At 56.0% G+C, this 19,273-nt stretch overlaps 2 protein-coding genes across 2 annotated transcripts; one reads left to right on the top strand and one right to left on the bottom strand.

Annotated features, from left to right (window-relative positions):
* Positions 1-342: 342 nt before the first annotated feature.
* Positions 343-10,324, bottom strand: BESB_046050 (tetratricopeptide repeat-containing protein; the record flags this gene model as incomplete). Its single annotated transcript, XM_029363056.1, has 13 exons — positions 343-525; positions 1,048-1,531; positions 1,682-1,870; positions 2,409-2,679; positions 3,077-3,402; positions 3,760-4,057; positions 4,419-5,072; positions 5,544-5,640; positions 6,074-6,224; positions 6,587-6,864; positions 8,045-8,296; positions 9,398-9,530; positions 10,047-10,324. The coding sequence occupies 13 exons, from the start codon at positions 10,322-10,324 to the stop codon at positions 343-345; spliced, it is 3,594 nt and encodes a 1,197-aa protein (XP_029220422.1).
* Positions 10,325-13,965: 3,641 nt separating this feature from the next.
* BESB_046060 (uncharacterized protein) lies at positions 13,966-18,991 on the top strand (the record flags this gene model as incomplete). Its single annotated transcript, XM_029363057.1, has 7 exons — positions 13,966-14,452; positions 14,944-15,101; positions 15,375-15,568; positions 16,111-16,385; positions 16,601-16,740; positions 17,361-17,574; positions 18,093-18,991. 7 exons carry the CDS (start codon positions 13,966-13,968, stop codon positions 18,989-18,991), a joined length of 2,367 nt encoding a protein of 788 aa, XP_029220423.1.
* Between the last annotated feature and the right edge of the window lie 282 nt (positions 18,992-19,273).

The raw sequence follows: 19,273 nt of genomic DNA on the forward strand, positions 1-19,273 counted from the left end.
GTTGCCTTGCATGGGTAGTAGTGTCTACACGGCTGTTCCCATCCACAGGGACGCCTCTTCGAATTGACCCGCCCTGACACTGAAATCGTACACATTACTAGAGCCGCTGCGTCGGGAGGGAGGACCCCACTTTTGAAAGTCACCCAAGGAGGACGACGCCCGCGGGCTACGTCAGAGTCATCTGCCACTACCTGAGGAGGCAGGTACACATAAGTTCTGAGGTAGCAGTCATTCGCGAAGTAGCCGTGCGAAAGCGTGGTGGCGGGCGCAGCTTCCGCTGTGTCGGCGACTGGGAATTCGCACTCAACACAGTTTCAAGCCTGGCACTGTTACTACGAGTTTTCACGTCCGCAGTTCCCTCCTTGCTTTTTCCAGAACGTCTTTTCGAATTTTGGCGAAGTCCGGTTTCTGCTTTAGGACTTCAAGGCATGCAGAGATAGCTTTAACAGGCAGTTTTGCCTTGAGAAGGCTGCCTGCCAAACGGTATCCTACTGTTACATTCCGTTTGTTGACAAGCGCCCATGCCTGCACAAACAGAGTGCATTTCACATTAGTGAGCTTCGCTTGTGGTGTCACTCAGTCGTAAGTGCACAGGTCTGTCGGTTTTGTTCTGGCTTAGGTATGCGCGAGTACGCCCAGGGCGGATCCCTGAAATAGCGCATGTTTGATGCTGGGTGCCTGTGATGTGAGCGCCTCTGTCGGAGGGATGCGAAGATGACGCCGGAACATAACGCTACTGCGGCCGTGTGGAGAACGCGTCGTGGAAGGCACACCTGCAATGTTGTCGAGTGTCAAACAGCGAGGCACGCCAAATGCTGAGCGAGATACGCGTGCCACAAATTGTACGCGCACCTACATGTATATATATGCCGACAGTCTGATGGATGTCCGTGCTAAACACAGGGCCTCATTGCGAGTACCTGTATTGTGAACACCTACTTCCTGCGCAGAACTGGCAGTGCTGTTGGGGATTCATCGTCGTGAAAAGCAGGTTCACTAGTGTTCTGCCGCGCTGTGCGTTGTTTCGGCTTCATCGTAGCGGCGTACCTTCTCGAAATTGTGGGCAGCCTGTTCATAGTGCCCTCGCCTCTCATTGCAGATCCCAAGTAACTCCCAGGCACGCGCGCATTCTTTGTTCGCATTTGTGACGAGGGCGATGAGCGGGACCGCGCTGCTAATTTTCCCTCCTTGAATGTAGAGTTCAGCTAAGAGCAGGCAGGCGCGTTCTGTCTCGGGTTCGATGGCTCGATCGACGCCCTGCTTCGCCAACTCGCAGATGCGCTTGAGGTGAACGCGAGCCTTGCTGATTTGTCGCATGACCAGCAATGTTTCTGCGGCCGCCAAGAGGAGCGGCACGTCGTCGCAACGCTGCAGCAGGAGTTCTCCGACAGTTTTCAGCGCGAGATCCAGTTTGCGCGTCTCCTTGGAGAACGCGAGTGCCTCGATTTGCCACGTCACGAGTCGGGGCTTGAGTTCCAGCGGGGGCCCCGTGGCGGTCCACTCCCGCAGCAGCCTCTCAGCCTCGGAAAAACTGGTCGCAGGAGCGTCTGAAGCTGTACAGGCGCCTTGCCCTCCCTCCGGTGGAACAACTGTTGAGCACAGCGGCTTCCCTAGCGGCACTGTGCTGGATCGCGAAACAAGGCCTTTGAACGGTCCTAGTGCGATGCTGCCGTGCTCGGACCCGTCCAGCGACGCTGTCGAATGCGAGCGGAGTGAATACGTCGGGCGGCCGCAAAGCGTCTCGATTGTTATGCATTCGCCAGGATCCAGACTAATTTCCACCATGTGCCGCATGCAGTCGTGATAGAAACTCGGGTGCCGCTTCGCACTGTCCAGGTGTTGGAGCGCTTCCTGCGGAAATCGCCGCCACCTGACGACAAGTGCGAGGCACACGCATACTACAGCACAGATCTGCGCGAGCAGCTGCAATTGCGTACCATCGATGATAATGAACCTCACGAAGGGCTCAGGCAGCGAGGTTCGCCATTGGCGAGTTCATTACGCAGTCGGTAATACAGTGTGGTCTTGAACTTGTGAGGTATTTGGAGCGGTGGGCTCTGCTTGGTCGGGTGACTGTCGTTTCGTCCAACTGAGGATTTCCGAGTTGGAAGAATGTGACCCCGTGATGGAGCTATCGGCACACTCCGACTGCTAAACAGCTTGGACGCTTTAGGCAATGCGAGTGGCGTGACGTGCGCTACCCCGTGCCACCGGGCTAGGCCGAAAGGCCAGAGCCGAAGTTAGTCCCGCGACGCGAAAAACCTCTCTGGCAGGCAGCAGCCACTGCCATCCGGCCGGCGGAGTGGCTGGGCCACCCTACCGACATGTGAGATCGTAACACGAGCAACTAGCGGCAATTCTGTGAAGCAGTGGACGTTTATATGACCCTCTGTCCGCCGCGAACGCACCGCTTGATTATGCCCAGGCAGTAGTTCGCGCCCGCCTCGATGTACGGGCCGTCGGCGCGTTGCCTCAGGTCCTCGAGGGCGGTAAGTAGCGAGTGGTAGCTCTCGATGAGCAGACCTTGCTTTCGCATTAACGCCAGCGCGTCGCCCAGCGCCTTGAAATGAGGCGGACTGAGGCTTAGGAGAGATAGACAGTGGCTGACGAGATCACACGGTCTGTGCTTTGAAAAGTCTGAGAGCGCCGCCGCAACGATCTCCGACTTGATGAGGGACGCTGAGGGCAAAGCATCCAGAGATGTTCAGACTGCATCCTCTCAGAGACTGGCTGACAAGCGACCTCACTGAACATAATCGGGCTTTCATGTACATCTCGTTGTGGCCCAGCGTAAGCCTCCCACGCCCTCCCACCTTCACCTGACAGAAATTCGACCCCCTAACCGGCATGCAAACCGACAGCGACCGAAGGAACGTGCTCCACTGAGGCCCGCGCCGAGGAGGCGGATTTTCATCTGTAGGGCTCTCCCATCCAGCAGCCACCTGGGCAGGGTCAATTTCCCTCTCTCCGCGGTGCCCGCTCCAGCCTGTCAGCTTTCTGAACTCAGGCGAAATGGCGTGCGTGGAGGCGCGAGCGGCCTCTGCTGCGGCTCGCGGCTGTCACCGTTTGAGCGTACCCTCTTCGTTGGCAGGGTCTAGAAGGTGCAGTGCGGAGAGGTACTCCTCCGCAGCCTCCAAATTCCCCTGCCGCGAATGAATTCGCGAGAGCGCGAGGAGCGCCGCGGTGCGGCTGCTGTCGAGTTCCAGCGCCTCCTGAAAACGCTGCGCGACCTGCGTCGCCTCACGGCGGCTCCGCTCCATAATCGCCCCCAGCTGGCAGTACACGTCCGCCCCGAGCTGGGAGATGGACGGGCTGTCGCCAGACGTAAACCCCGCACTCTGCGGATGACTCTCGAGATGACGTTTTACCGCAGCTCGACAGCGGTGCAAGGTTCGCAAGGCCCTGAAGAGACCACGCGAAAAACTGGATGCGAGCCTTCGGCGGGCGCAGACAACAGGCTGCTGCGTCCCCCTCTTCCTCCTCCCCCCCCCGCCCCCACACCCAGCGCCGGCACAGCCCCGGCAGAGGGAAACCACGAATAAAAGCAAGTTATAGCTTCTCCGCCACCGGTGGCAAGGGTGACCTCAAACATGGAGACGTCTCTTTGGAGCCTCACAAACCAGAGGTACGTCTTCTGAGGCAGTGAGCAGGGGTCATTCTTTGTTGTTCTGTTGGGTACCCTCTTTCTACACTAAGCAGCAACTCTGCACTTAACGACAAGAACGCAGTACCTCGAATGTGGAGTAGCGCATTCCGCACCTTTCTTCTAGCTCAGTTTGTTTTTCGCAATCTGAGCACGACGATGTCTGGGCGAGCAGCGCCTTCACCTTTAGAAGCAGCACCTGGATCTTGGTTTGAAGAGCAGAATTTCCTTCGTGGGTGATGCCGTCGCCCTCGAGAGGCGACGCAGTGTCGATGGCCTCTTGCCATCTTTTCAACCTAAAGAGAAGCGAGACCAAGTCGCGTCTCAGCTCCAGGTCGTCGGGATGGTCGCGGAGGGCGTCCCTCGCGTAAGCAATCGCTCGCTCGTACTGATGCGTCTTCACGAGGGCGTCGACTGAGCGCGTTTTGCGTTGAGCATCACCGAGGCAGAGAATTGTGCACACGGAACACCGTCATGTGGCCGCCGTCAGCGGAGTGCCAAGGGAGCGCGCGCGCAGAAGACAGTCGAGAAAAACAGTTCTCCAAAGACGAAGTCTCCAACCATATATATATATATATATAAATATATGAGTTGGGCACTCATTTGATGTCTACGGTTCAGCGTGACTGAACATGCCTAGCAGTTCGCTTCTGGGTCGTCCGTCCGCGCTAAATGGAGTGCGTAAATGCAGAGACATCGCCTCTGCTGTCGTGCAAGCCCATATCCGGGACCAGTGAGTCTGCGCGTTGCACCCGCCGTTCTGCTAAGCGCTCACCGACGCGTCGGACGAGTCTGCCGTCCTCAGGTCTCGCGCGCACTGCCCGTTCGAACGCCTCGACGGCTCCTCTGGGTTCGTAGACTTCTAGAAGGGCCTCGCCGTGAGCCACGAAGTTATCGGCCGTTGGCTGCACCTCGGCAATGTCTCTGAAGCAGCGGGCGTACGCGTCGCGGTTCCTGTCTTCCTTTAGGAACCTGTGCGCCAGACTCAATTGCGCCTTGACGTAGAAGGGACTCGTCTCATCCACAGAGCGCAGGAGCCGCTCCGCGCTGGCCAGGTCTCCAGAGTTGGCGGATAGAGACGCTTGACAGAGAACGATGCGATCCGCGAGCGGGTCTCCATCAAGCTCAGAAGCCGCGCGCGACAGGATTTCAGCTGCTTCTTCCAAGCGGTTGCACTTCGCGGCGGCAGTCGCCATGAGGCATAGGCACTCCGTCCGCTCCAGCGCCGTCACGGGAAACAAGAGATATCTGTAAGGGCGTCGAGACAATCGCGACAAGCCCCCGCTCTTCGCCGTCGCCTCCTGTGATGGCGCCTGCCCCTCCACGTGGGGGTGCGGCGTCTGCTCCCGTGCGACACTCGCCAGCTTCTCAGCATCTTCCAGCGTGGACACGGCGAGGGCGTAGTCCTCTTTCTGCATGTGCAGTTCGGCTGAAGCAGACAGACACGCTGACACCAGCCATTACCACGGGGTAGATGGCGTCTCACGGCACCACCAGTTGGCTGTCGGCTAACGCCAGAGAGTGCATGGAAGCCCGAGGCAGTTTGGCGACGGCCAGAGTGGAGCGCCTCTTTCCGGCCGGCTCAGCCGTGTTCGACGTTGCTGCCTTCCATTGCACCAGGGGCATCAGACTTAGAGACACGGCAAACTTAACGCGCTCCCTCGTGACCACCGGGTGCAGAGACGAGTTTATCGACTCACGGTGACAGCAACCGCCCCCCTCCCTCCCCTCCTCCCTCCCCCGGGCACTGGCCAGATACATGTTCACGTGAAGGTGCGACTCAATGCGTGGGCGCTTGTGAAGCAGCACATGCACTTAGATGCTTTGGATGGATTGAGAGGACGGCAGCTTCTGTTTGGCAGTTAGCCTTAGCACGGGGGAGATGCGGTGGCGTGGGTACCCTTGACAAAATGGTAAGGGAAAGAGTCTTTCAAAGCGGTGTCGAGAGACAGGGCTTTTTCGAGCTGCTCGAGGCCCTCTGCCGGCTGTCCGGTAAGCTGCGCGAGCCGAGCTAGCAAGAAGCGAAAGTGGCCTGCGATGCTCGCGGCGGAGCCCTCCGCCTCGCCCGCGAACGGCGCGGCCGAGAGAGCCTCTGTCAGCTGCCGCTTGGCTGCTTCAGTATCGCCCTGCATAAGCTTGGCTTGGCAGATCATCGCCTAGAGAGTAAAGCCATCAGCGAGCGGAAACGGCCGTTACACGACTGGAGTCGAGCTGCAACCAGTTCGTATCTTCGTTGATGGGTGGAGAGGCAGCAGGAAGCTTCCGGAGACTACCTGCGTCTGAAGCGGCACTGGCGCGGATGGCCGTTCTGCCGAGATACCAATCTGCCTCGGCGTCCTCTCGCCCGCGCGTCATCACGGCTGAGCTGCGAGGCGTGCGAAGGCGCGCGCATTGGCCGAACGTTTTCTTCCTTCTGCAAAAAAAACTTACCTGCGCCAAGCCATGCACCGGCATGAAGTGACAAAGAGTCGTGAGCACGGACAAGGCTTTGCTGAGTGCGATCTGGACGAAACCAGTTTCTTTCGTGGGGGTCGCCGCCGTCAGAAAGCCTGCGCCAAGCGTCACAGTGCACGTCCCTGACCTGCAGAATGAAACAAGCATTCAGAAGAAAACTCGAAACCGAGGAATCGCAACGAAATCTGCTCGCGTCTGGAGCCACCCGCGCCTAGACCTTGGTGAATGGCGGTCTCAGTTCGGAAATTTCCTCTAAGACTCGAGTTCAAATGCGGCGGCGTCACTACAGGCCTTAGTCCTCAACTCAAAGCGACAGCAGCTGTCCTGAGTTGTTCCGCCCTGTAAGGCCTTCCGTTGCAGCACGCAACTCACGGGACGAGCGAGCAGAGATGCGCTGTCATGAAACTAACTGGATGGTTTCCTTGGTAAACTTCACCGGCTTCGCCTTAAGTCCATGCGATTCATGCCACCGCTGGCGTGGTGGCTTACGGTGGTCTAAAGGCGTTCAATTGAGTCGCGAACCACGCCAAGTCCATATATCTCGTTGCTGCGTCAAAGAGGAGGTCCGCCCGAAAGGCGATGAAGAACCCCGTCCCCAGAGTAGACCGAAAGTCGAGGACGGTCGCGGAAACGGCTTCATCGACGCTGAGCATGGCTTCCTGGAGACTAGCCATCGTTTCGTGCTCCCCCGCACTGAGCTTCACGCCTCGTCGAATCTTGAGTCTGCTGAGCAGCAGGCTGTGATGAGGCGAGAACCGCCCTCGCGTCTACAGTGTCAAACGCCAGAAAAAAGGCAGTCGTTTTTATCGAGCTTCCGCTGAGCGGCAGACAACGTACCGCACACGCTGAGCCATTCACTGAGGCGGAGACAGCGGAGTCGAATCTGCGAGACGACAGAGCGACCGCTGACTGCGGAGTAAGCGAACGTGCCCTGGCCAGGTAGCGCAGCTGCAGGAACGTCCATCACTAGTTAAGTAACTACAGCTAGTGATAGGTACCTCGCGATTTGTGAGTCAAGATACACAAGAAGGCGACACAAGCAACTGTTCCATGCAGCATCTCTGTATCTTATGCGACTCCCGATGACAGAAGACGAAGTGTGGCAAGCAGATTTCTCGTATATGTGTGATGTCTGCCGTGTAGGTACCTTCGTACCTTCTGTTGTCCATCGACACGGCGGAGCATGCGGTGGCACTCAGCGAAATTATCCTCTGCGAAGAAGCACGCAGCTGAGCCGATCGCCGCTCCGTAGTGACCAGGACGGAGTTTTTCTGCCTCCAGGAAAGCCTCCTTGGCGTTCTTGCTCTGCCCGAGTCGCAGAGCAAGCAGTCCTATCTCCAAAAGCAGGTCCGCCAGGAGGGCGCCGCATTTCTCGCTGAGGACGGGATGACTTCGCAGCCGTTCGCAGGCGCCTCGAACGTGGCGCAAAATCTCCTCTGTGGCGTCGTCGTGCACCCCTGCCATGGAAGAAAAGAGCTGCGCACTTTCAAGCCAAAGGCCAAAACTATTTGGCTCCTGAAAAACACACGACACCGTGGAAACGCGACGCGTGAGCTGAACGGGTATCGCTCATCATCCATTCTCTGAGAGAGCAGCCCCACACCGCCGTACGCCTGAGACGACCTGTGTTTCTCCGTAAGAGCACCCCGGATCATATCCTGCCTCAGTCGGCGCACCGGAAGCAAATGATAACCGGTATAAAGACAGCTCTTCGAGGGCGGCTGATCAGATGTGCTCACCGCGCATCCACGTTCCTCCATGAAAACAAGGATTTCAAAACAAGACGGGCATGGGGCAGCCGCCAAGCACGCAAGCCTTGCTGAGCGAGCGTCGTGTTCACACCAATACGGTGAGAGTGTCAGTGGCGCATTTGCGGCGTGTACTACGAAATATGATTCATCGTGCAACTGCGGGCCAGCACGCAGTGCTGGGGGGTTTCAGGCTCACGTGAACCGCGAGGAGCTGAAAGAACTCCCGAATTTTCAGGATGCCGTGGTCTATGTCCCCTTTATAAGCAACCGTTTGTAGAGCGACGACCTTGTGGCTGTCTAAGTCATCCTCTTCCACTTGGAGTACGCGCCTAGCGCACTCTGTCGCCTCCTCCCAGCGCCCAAGCATCATAAGGAGTTCGCTTTTGTATATCGACGCTGGCCAAAACCACGGGTAGTAGTAGATAGTCTCGCGCAGCTTTTCCTGGGCCTGGAGCAAAGATAAAATCGGGCAAGAGTCATGCTTGTCCGGTCCTCACAGACGAGGGAGGAACTTCTGAAGACCGCGACGTCCACTTGGATGCACGGGCACGCATCCTGTAAATACCAAAGGTGCTCCCAGTGTAGTCCGCTAGACGGCGCTCTGCAAAGCGGGCACCCCATGAAGCTGAAAACCGTGGAAGACATTTCTGGCTGTGCGGCTCTAAAAATAATGCTTTCGATTCGTCGCCATCGTTGGACTTACGCCTGTCCACGCGTTGCTTAGGATCTGCACAACAACCTTGCCCATGAGAGTGGAGGGCGAGGGAAGTTCCGTGTCACTGGCCAGACCGCCTTTTTCACACGCTCTTTCGAACAACTCTTCGCACTTTAGTGTTGCTGCGTTGGCGGCAGCCGTCTCGTTCGCACGAGGAGATTGCTGGTTGCAGTTTGAGAGCCAGGGGCCAGCGCCAATATTCCCGTCCCAGCAGTGGAAGGGGCGCTTTCGGTAGAGCTCAGTCCATCCCGCCAGCTCGTACGACTGTTCAGATGGGCATGTGATGTCCTGAAGACACATTAGAGCCAAGTAGAACGCGTCCCGCGCTTGGGTGTCTTGCGCATCCTAGTGTGAAAAAAGCGGCGGCTCCAATGTCACACGTCCGCAAAAATTTAGCCGGCGGCATCTCCGTATGGTGCTCGCTGGAGGCGAAGCAAAAAAATAAGACGCCGTCTCCAGCCAGAGCGGGGGGCAGCTTCATCTCCAGCCGCTTTGGAGCAGCAACAAGGTTCATGTTAGAACGGCATGAGAGTGTTGTGATGTCTCCTTCAGAGGGCTCGTTCCATTCATGGCAGCCGTGTCGGTGGCTGAGGAATGAGCGTAAGCACTTCGCTGTTGATGCCAGCTGCGGCGCAGATGTCTCTGCGTGACTCGCCCCACAGATATGATAGTTAGGTTCTTGTTTTCTTGAGGACCCGGCCACGGAAACACCAATGCAGCTTTGTCGCAACTGGAGCAATGGCGGGCTGGAATGCCCCGAGGAACTGTCCAGAGCCACGCGTTTTCTACCACACGTGGACTGCATTTTAGATCCGGAAGAGCGAAAATTCTTACAGTGAGGAGGGACGAAGCGGTCTCCAACTCGCCCACCAAAAGAAAGAAGCGAATGGCGAGAAGGATCGCAGCATCGTTGGCGGACGCTTTCTCCTCAAGCGCCTTTGTTCGCGTCTCCTCGGAATCCACCTCGCTGAGATATAGTGCCGGTGCAGCAAAGATGAAAGCAACTACGGTTTCCTGTGTTATTCTGCGTGTCTCTTCCTGATGCTCTCAGCATGGCAACCTCTTTCGCCTTGCAAGGCCTCTCGAGACGAGTGCCGCCACGAAAACACGGAATGGCCTCCCGATTCACTGGCTGCAGTGTGGGGTAAGAGTGAGACACGGGTCGTGACACTTGTTGATGGCAAGCGAATCTCTCGATGGCTTAGTTCGCATCGACTCTTTTTCCGAGGAGTGAGTTTGTCTCATGTGAAACGCTGCCTCGAGCTCCATTTCCTCTGACCGGAGGGTACCATCTCATGTTAGACCGCGGTTTCAGGAGACATCGGCGTTGCGACTGCGGAATAGCAACCGACAGCTTCGCTTGAGTTCCACGGATGCGTGTGAGGATGTCCCTGGCATCAGCGGCCCAGGAAAAGTGTTCTTCATCAGTGTGAAACTACCAAAGCGCGAGCAAGGCCTTAGGGGTGGTTGTTTCATACAATACCTTGTTCCAGCGAACCTTTTTCGCGCGCGATAATGATGCAGAGCTGATGCAGCTGCGAAGGCGACCTTTTTCTTGGTTAGCAGACTTTGAAGCTTTTGCTCAGCCTCTGCTACGCTTCCTTCTTCTGCTAAAGCGAAGGAGTGCCAAAAGAGAAGCTCAGCACTGAACCTCACGGTAAGTTCTCGCATACAAAGCCTTTGAATCCGCCGAAACTGCTGCCTTTGCGCCAGGAAAAAGAGTACCTCTCGGACATGCGCGTCCGACGAAAGTTCAGCCATCGTGGCGTCTTTTCTCCTAAGTATGCACGGCTCTACGAAGCTGGAGATTCATAAGAGGCCGTACAATATCTTGCTTTTCCCCCCTACATTCTATATTTTACGGCAAAAAGTTACTAAAACTTCCTGCGCAGGACTGTGCGTCGTAGCGCCCCAGAAAAGCCTTGAGTGAGGGTATAGAGATGATCGCGGTACCGGAACAGATCTACCGCCACCTGGTCACTAATGCGCAACCGCTGGATTCCAATAGGTCCTGGGGAAATAGCTTCTCGAAAACCCGCGATAAGGTGCGTGAAGCCGGCACTAAATGCGTTGAAGCGCAAACCACAGCTTGCGGTACGCTGTCCAGTGGATGAAACTTGAATAATACGAGCGAACTCCGACGCGATCAAACGAACCGAAAAACGGCGCCATTTTATGGTGTGCGTGCTTTTTGCAGTGGCCCCTGAGCTCATCTAGCTAGCATTGAGAAACTCAGGCAGAGAAACTGGGCCACGCATACGCACTAATGCAGACTTATTGTCCGCCGTACTTTGCACAACGAAGTGGGCAAGTAGGGAACACTGATGGTCTAGTGAGGGAGGGAAGCCAGACACGGGCTGCCAAGAAACGCATTTTCATTCTGGCAGTCACCCATTTTCTGAGACGCCAACAGGGGCGGGCGCAAGTCACAAATTCTCCAGCCGGGTAAGACACACGAACAGTCCACGTTCAAGGCCGCCATTCATGTTTTAATCCACGAGCAAGACTAGCTCGGGCATTCGCAACTGTCTTGAAAGGAGCTGTGCGCGTATGTATGAGTGTGTAAGGCTTGAAATTTTGGTTTCGCATGCAGTGTCTTGTGGCATGGCGGAACGCATGCGCGATCTATGCCTTGGCGGTTCAGGTGCACTCGACTTCGCAGCGTACAGCGCAGCAGTGCCTGCGTTTACCCTTCTTTGTGTTTGGAAGCAATCTCAGGCGCAAACGCCACAAAAACTCGGCGGAAATTCGTTTTAATTCCAGGTCTTCCAGGTTCGATTGAGGTCGCCGCGTTGGCTTCCTGTCTTAACTGCTCGGGTGTCACAACGTCGTCCGCAAGTTGTGGTATACGACGACTGGCGGTGAGACCCCCCTTCTCATTCCTTCAATCCTCATTGCTTTGTCGTCGCAACGTCGGTCCTGCGCTTTTGGCGGTACTCACGCGTCTTTGGCTACTGCCGCTGGTAGCATTCGCGTTACAGTTTTCGCTTGCGAAGAGCGTCACCGCCGTGCTCTTGCGTCAGCGCGTTGCCACAAGATCATCAGCGCCACTACGGCCACCGTTTTTTCCTGGACGTAATTGATATATGTACGGCTCACATAGAGTGCTGGTGAATCCGCAACTATGGTGGCGAGACAGGGGACTTACAGGCCTTGATGGCGCGCACACATCCAGAACAGTTGACGGCCTAAAACCTCGGCTAATGTCATTCCTCTCGCCTGCATCGCTAGCCAAAGCGCTTTGACAGACGGTTCGGACAGTTGCTGCACCGTTGGACTCTTGCCTCTTGACGTATCCCTGTCATCTGTCCAGGTAGCATTCTCAATGCGACAGGGGCTGCCTATAGGCATGTGTTCATGATGCGGCACCAGGTTTACGTAACTCTGCGGTAAAAAACTTGTTGGTACAGCGGCGCTACAGTGCTCGCTCTCAGGATGCCTGCTCTCCGTAGAGGCTCTGCAATGTAGAGAGGGAGCCCTGCGTGCGCGGCACCTTCGAATCAGGACATGTTCTCCCGATCAGAACAAAGTTGTGGCTATCCCGACACCTAGAGTTTTGTAAGCGTTGCAGGACGCCAGCGGTGGCAGCTTATATGTGTGCTTCCGTACTGAAGTGAGTACCGCGTATGCTGCAGCTACTTAGTTCCTCAAATGGGCGACGCGATGTGCAGTTCTCTTGCACTCTTCAGAACCACCTGGAAATCATGATGGCAGCAGGCACGAGTTCCGCTGCAGCGGACCCGCAGCGCAGGCGTAGCGAAGGAGGGGTGGCAGCATGCGGTTAGGAGCTAAGGAAAACTTCCGAAATTCCTCCCACGAAGAAGCTCGGAACACATGCGTCAGGTGACATAATCCTGCACCCTTGCCTGCCTTTGACAAAGACAAAAAGCTTTTTTTAAGCCACGTCGGGGCTGCTACATCACTTCCTTTTCCCATGTTCTGCACAAAACTGTAACTGCAACAAGGCGTGTGTCCCCATTACTTCCATCTGTCGTAGTCGCTCAATTCATATCTGTTCCATCGGCTTTTTTGAAAAAGTGCTGGTTGCTGCAGTGCGGTTCGGGGGCGTGTTTCCAGTTTCTCCGCATTCCTGTGCCCGCCCCACAGGTGTGGCTCTTGTCGAGCCAGTGCGTGCCCTGTTTTTTTTTCTCCGGGAGCCGGCGTTTCAGAGTGAACACTCAGAAATCGACACCCTGCATTGTATGGGGCTCCAGGCGTAGCATGCTGACCTGTTTACAAAAGGAATTCCATGCAGCACCTGCCGACATCTAGTTGATCTGCTCTAAGCGAATTTCTGGCCAGCCCCCACAGGGAACCCCGGTTCTAGGAGCAGACAATCGGGCTAGTGCAAATGTTTATGAACAGAAAACGTCTTCCAGCCCGTTCACAACGAAAGCACACAGTGGGCGGTGTAAGGCAACATTGATACTCGAGGTACCCCAACGGCGGAAGCGTCGCTTGGCCGCGTGTCCTTAGCGAGTGCCGTCCTGTTCCCAAGCTTGTATCTCGATACACTGCTGCGGAGCGGGTATTTTTGGTGTCCCCCACGAACCCGCTAGCGTGTAGCCGCCTGATCGCGGACAATGACAGTTGCTGATCACACCTTCCGTCTGCGGTGGCGTCGGCCGGAGCTTGCTGCTTTCGCGATGTCTCTTCCGGGACTCGCCGCATGACGAGCCTGGCCTTGCCGTACCTCTTTTCCAGTCGTCATTCACTTAGAGTCCGATCTGGACGGTGTGGTCTTCCACACCTGTGTTCGTGGGCCACGCGTGTTTGTTGCGTGTTCCCCTGTACCGTACGCGGAGGTTCGTTGGAGTGCCAAGGCTAACTCACGTGTAGAGACACGCTTTTGTTCATCATCGTATCCCGCATCAACAAAGTGCACGCATGCCCAAGCACCGTTCAGTAAGCATCAAATGTATGCTTCTGGTGGCAGTCGTGGACACTTGACCGCGCCACCATATGCGTTAAGGGATAGTCCACCCCTGTTGCAACCGTTGTCCATGGTGCGGCCTCAGCGCATGCACGGCGCTAGTATTCAGTCATTGATAGAATCGTGGGCAAAAAGTGACCCCGAAACACATGTTGACATCTTGCACACTCGTGTCTCTCCCTTCTACCACGGTATCTTCATCCTTAGTCTGTCTGCCGGCTGAAGAGGCCCCTGGATATCGCGACCGCTTTACAAGTGCATTTCGTCGTTGGCCTAGTTCCTTTCCTAGCTTTATCGGGTTTCGCGGAAGTAGTTTAAAGTGGCCGGCCCCCGGATATCCTTGTGCAGCCGAGTGGCGTAACCGGGTTCACTCTCAGGTCCAGTCTTCCATAAATCAGTAGCCACGCAGCTCGGTGTTAAACCACCACATGGCGTGGTAATGCACAGCCTGTCTTGAGCAGTCTTCAAAATGAGGCGAACCGATAGAGCGGCAGCTACGCTCGAAAAGCTTCGAGAGGTGAACCACATCCATCAGATTAACGATATGCAGGTGCAGCAGCTCCAGGCTGCCCGCCAGCTGAATCTGATTAACGAACCGACCGAGGCATCACGCTTCCAGCGGCGGCAGCCACTGATAGCGATGCGTGTCTCGTGCAGGCTTCAGACGTCAATGTCGGCCAGAGAGCTGGGGGTTCAACAAAGGACCTTTGCTCCTGCATTCCTGACGCAGGTCGATGAGGGCGATACCGATGAACGTCTGTCACTAAGGCCATTGCAGACGCCAAATACAATCCGTAAAAGCGTATCTTCTGATCACACAGAACCATTACGAAGTCGGGCGGTTTCGTCCTCGTTAGTGAGCAGCAAGGACGAAAACGAATACGGAAACGAGGTGGTCAAGACGAGGTTCGACAAAAGCATCGAAGAGATGAGAGCCAAACTCGAGATGCTCAAAGGTACGTTTTCCCTGCTCAACAAGGTGCCTACCGTATGGGGAGTAACCAGTATCACAACTGCACTAGTGCTCAGCATGCGGTGTGATTCCTGAGCATGTAAGTTGCAGCTTCCGGCTGGGTGCCATCTGGCCACGGTTGGGCAACTGGCTGATCGGGAGCCTCCCGTGGGTGCCCAAGCGAATGTCGCCTTCATCGGAGATATGGCTGTGCTCGCAACGCGCGATCCCTCAACAGAGGAGCATTTTATGTGACAGACTGCGCTGCTAAGCACCGAATGGCCAAGAACGGATGCCCTCTACAAAGACGGTGCACGCGAGTGTGCATTTGTTTCCTTGCTTTCTCACGGCGGCGGCGGATCTATATTACACGGTGGACGGGGCAAGAACTGCATATGCAACTCGTTTCGGGCAGCTTTGTTCTGTCGTTGGCATGTGTCCGTGAAAGGAGAAAACTAGAAGCTAGTGGTGTCTCTCTCCAATGCCAATGCGCAGCTGGAGAGTCATTTGCTTTCCTCGTGTCTGTCAAGGAGCGCGAGTCCGAGAACGTCCAGAGGCTCCTTACAAAGACGAAGGCGGAGTTTCTGAGCCGTATGGATATCTGCAATCGACAGAGGGAGGTGCTCGAATCCAGGCGGGACCGATTTAAGCAGGTGTGTGCGCGCACTGTGTGCTCCCGTGTGCGTGGTGGTCCGTATGTGTAAAGATAGACGTTGCCTGGCCATGTGCGTGCTATAACGCAACGCAGACAGCGCGACACCTCTGTCAATGAGAGCGCCACGCTGCTTTCAACCAAGATGTTGTCCCCATCTGAGTCTCCGGCTGAGCTCCTGCAGTTGAAAGCGCGCAGGCGCCGTCTATCTGTGCGGAGTTACGGGACCAAGCTGTCATAATTTGGAGCTCTTTTCTCTTTGTTGGTTTCTTAGCTGATTCTGACTTGTAGTCGGCTGCTACAGCGGAATATCGAAAAGGCACACCAGAGCATGAAACTATCTACAGCAAACATATGGACCATTCGGCAAGCAGACGAAAAGATCTCCCTGTTAACAATGAAAATAGCTCAGATGGAGGCAAAGTGCCGTCACGTGGAGCAAGCGGCAATGAAGCTAGCGCCCATCAAGTGAGCCAAATCACGCAGAAATCCGGGGCAGAGCACCAGTTGAGACGGCGCCGCCCGCGCCGTGAATAATTATTTTGCTTCCTAGGACGTTACCGCGTTGGGTCGTGGACAAGCATTGCCACTAGGTGCAACAGACGGACACCATTTTTGATGTTATGGGTGAGCCCTGTGCTGACAGAAAGTACGTTGAAGCCGTATCAGAGTTGTCTGGAGAGACAGCCGAAGGGACCGGGGAAAGTCTGATGAGAAGAATGATAACGCTTCAGAACACCAACGAGGAGTTGAAGCGGCAGTTGAACGAAGCCTTTGGTAGGCAAAGCATCCCTCCTTCCTATCCTCTGCTGCCGGCGTCAGAAACTCACACACACCAGCACTGACAGATGATGACCTCACCTTGCTACGGCCGCTTGCCTATGCAGCTGTGGTCAATGACAAAATACACAACCGACAGCCTGGAGGGGCACCAGTGTAGCACGCACATACTAGCCAGCGCGTAATCGCCTCACTGCTGCTCAGTTGGTGTGCGTATAATGAGCGTTTAGGGTCGCGCTCAAGGCGGTTGGGGGAGCCTGCCTTATTGCAACGGTTATACCACACTGCAGTTCTAACTCTGGTGCGAAGGCAACTTCTGCCGCGGAGAGACGACGCGTCCGGCGTGCCCTCGAATATGCAGAAAATCTAAACGCCTTTCTGTTGTTCATCCGCTTTGTCATCGATCGTCCGACTCCGCCAGAACGTCTGGAACGCAACCGGCTGCAGTGCAACGAGCGTCAGCTGCAAGGCTCCAACGTTATCTTGAACATGGCATCCCGATCAGGTCAGTCATCAGATTTGACTTTCTAGAAAATCAGAAGGCCTGCAAGCGGGGCCGTATAGAAGCGCCTGGTACTGAAAGAGCTCTTCGACGTGTTGGTATATCAGACGAAGCTCAGTTACAGCCTCAAGCCGGATAGCCATTCACGGCAACTGGGGGGTGACCGTCATCAACCGGAATACTTATAGAGCCGTGTGATCCTTCTGCATTGTATTCAGGCGAGCTCCAGAATCACGTAGACAGACTGCGGCAAAATCGGCAAGAACTTGAGCAGGCTGTCGCTACCGCGACTGAGGAAATTTCCAGCGACACGGCCGCGATAGGAGCCATCTGCGCGAGTGTCCAAGTCCTGCACACGGTGCGAGCATCAGACACGACTGCCTAGATCGCCACGGTAAAGGACGAAATGCTCAGGGTTCGCGGAATAAGCGGAAATTGTGGTTCAGACAGTACGTTCCAGCAACTCCCGCACGTCGACAAGCATTGCCCATGAACTCATCGAGCATCTTCACATATTCTCTGTCGGACGAAGCGTGGAAGGGGGTTCCTCTATCGCGCAGGGATCGAGTGCGTTTGCGGCATGGTCACTAGAAGAAGGCCGCGAAGGCCGAGCCGCGGAGGTGACTACCAATTGGCGTGATAGAAAACGCTGTGTCCCCACTGCCTGTCACCCTTAAACTATGCTTGTTTGCTCGATTAGATGGCGTCCTCTAGAAACAGTAGCTCCCTCACTTGACGCGGCCGCCTGAGCGGCTGGTGCGGACCAACACAAGACACTCTTCGGCCGGCGATAGGTAACAGAGGCATGGCTCTGACTGTTCATCTCGCGGCCGCGAGCTTCGAGTCCCGTAAAAGTGGCGGGGATTCCCTGCACAGTCGACCAGCTGAGGCTGTCAGACGCCTTTGCGGAAAACCCTGCATATCTACTGAAACACGAATGAGGTGTGCAGCTTGCCCTAGTGCGGCTGTCTTTTCCAGCGCCTTCATCAATCGCGCTTCGCTCCGCGGACATACACTCTGGAAGAACCGAGCGCGAGCTTCCCTGGTTCGAAAAAGAACGCTGCTCCCCTTTCGCGGTTCCTGGATGTTCTGCAAGCTATCGAGCAGCTCAAGCAGATAGCCGACCTGGCATACAAATACAAAGCTATGATCTGGGAAGCCGACACCGAAAGAGAGAAGCTTCGAAGGCGAGGTAAGGCGGACACGCCATCCACTCTTTCAGCACCCTACCAGACTCACCTCTTTCCGGTTAGAGCTCGAAAATACACTGTACAAGGATGAGGGCCGTAATTCCTCATACAGTCAGATTTGCAGACACGGGGCTGTCGTCAGGGCCCTGAGGCGCTCGAGAAGGCGCGTCCCCCGCGCTTCGCGGTTGGTTAGTTTCGGTGCGTTGCTTTGACAATGCAGGATATTTGAAGCTGCTCTCTATTCGGTGTCGCAGTGGACGCTTCTTTGTCAGGAGACGCGAACAGAACTCAAAAACCCACGTCTGAGGACTCTACGTTATGATGTGCGGCAGTGCCGCGGCCGCGCCCTTTCTGTGGTCGCGCGACGCGGCCTTCTCTTTTATGCTCTTTCTGCTGGCTTTCCCTTGAGTGACGCTCTGAGGGGTTACGGAAAGCCTGGGAGTATACCAATCATTGCAAGAATCCGCTCTGATTGAAAAAAACACCCATTACTCTGCTTTGTTTTCTAAACCCTCTGCAGCGCAGCGTGCGGTGCAAGACGTCCACTCCGCATCAGCGTCGCCTCTCGGGCGCACTCCGCATAGGCGTGGTCGCCTGGCAGGAATACGACCCGAATGCAGAGGTTCCCCGTCGGGGTCCATCCGGGCTGCTGCGACTCTTCCGCGAGCAAGTTCCTGCCGCATCATTACCAAGGCGGACAGCCACTCGACGCCACCTGGAGAGAGCGGCAGGAGCAGTCCAAAATCTTCCCTTCTCGCGCACCGACGTCTATCGGTTGGACTCCGAAATCTTTCTGCCGTCACCGAAGATGGCGCAGTCGAATTCGTTTTCATTCCCCCGAGCGCGGGCCAGAACCGCGCACCCCCGCACACTCCGGACAAGGTACGCAGCACCGCCTTGTGCAGTACTTCGGTCAGCCGCCTTCAGGCAACCAGCGGTTCACAGCTGCATTTCAGGCGTCGCTCAAAGCAGACGCTGGCGTCGACGAACAAGACCGAATCAAGCCAGTCAGCCGCGCTGTCGAACGCTCGCACAGCTGGCCAGAAATCTTCATGGGTCCTCTCGAGCAACGTTACCGCATCCCCGACGGGGCGGAGTGCCTCACAGAGAACACGGCAATCTTTTGCGATCCTGACAGCGAAAGCGCGTAGAAAAAACACGACAGCCACCGAGCAGGCTCCTTCACCAAAGAGGGGCTCGTCTCGACGAACAACGGCGTGGACAAAGGCTGCGCTGCAACAACAGAGAAGACGAGAGAGCATGCTGCAGATGCTACCACAGTGCCGTGCTCTTGGTCGGAGTGCAGCCGGCAAGCGAAGCACAAGCTCGCCTGCCGCAAATGCTCAAAAGCCCAAGCTTCTTCATCCGTCCTGCGGCCGACTAACAGACGGACTGCAGAAACTCGTGCTGCCCAGATGAGCATGGCACGACCTCCCTTCGCCTCGTCCGTGTGCAGTCCCTGCCAGCCGCTCTTTCGTTTCTCCTCCGTCTGCTCAAGCTCAGAGCGCGGAACCGAGCAGGCTGCTGTGTCAAGCTTCGCCTCACCAGAAAATTCTTTCTCAGCGCGTTCGCCTCATTCTGAGGTGCTAATGAGCGAGCCAAAAAGCGACCCCAGCACGATGCATGAGAAGCACACGACGAGCGACCCTGCGAACAGCGGCAGCAGTTGCTCCGCACAGGCATGTTGAAGCCTTTTTCCCG

This window comes from Besnoitia besnoiti, chromosome III (genome assembly GCF_002563875.1).
Source record: "Besnoitia besnoiti strain Bb-Ger1 chromosome III, whole genome shotgun sequence".
Taxonomy (NCBI): domain Eukaryota; phylum Apicomplexa; class Conoidasida; order Eucoccidiorida; family Sarcocystidae; genus Besnoitia; species Besnoitia besnoiti.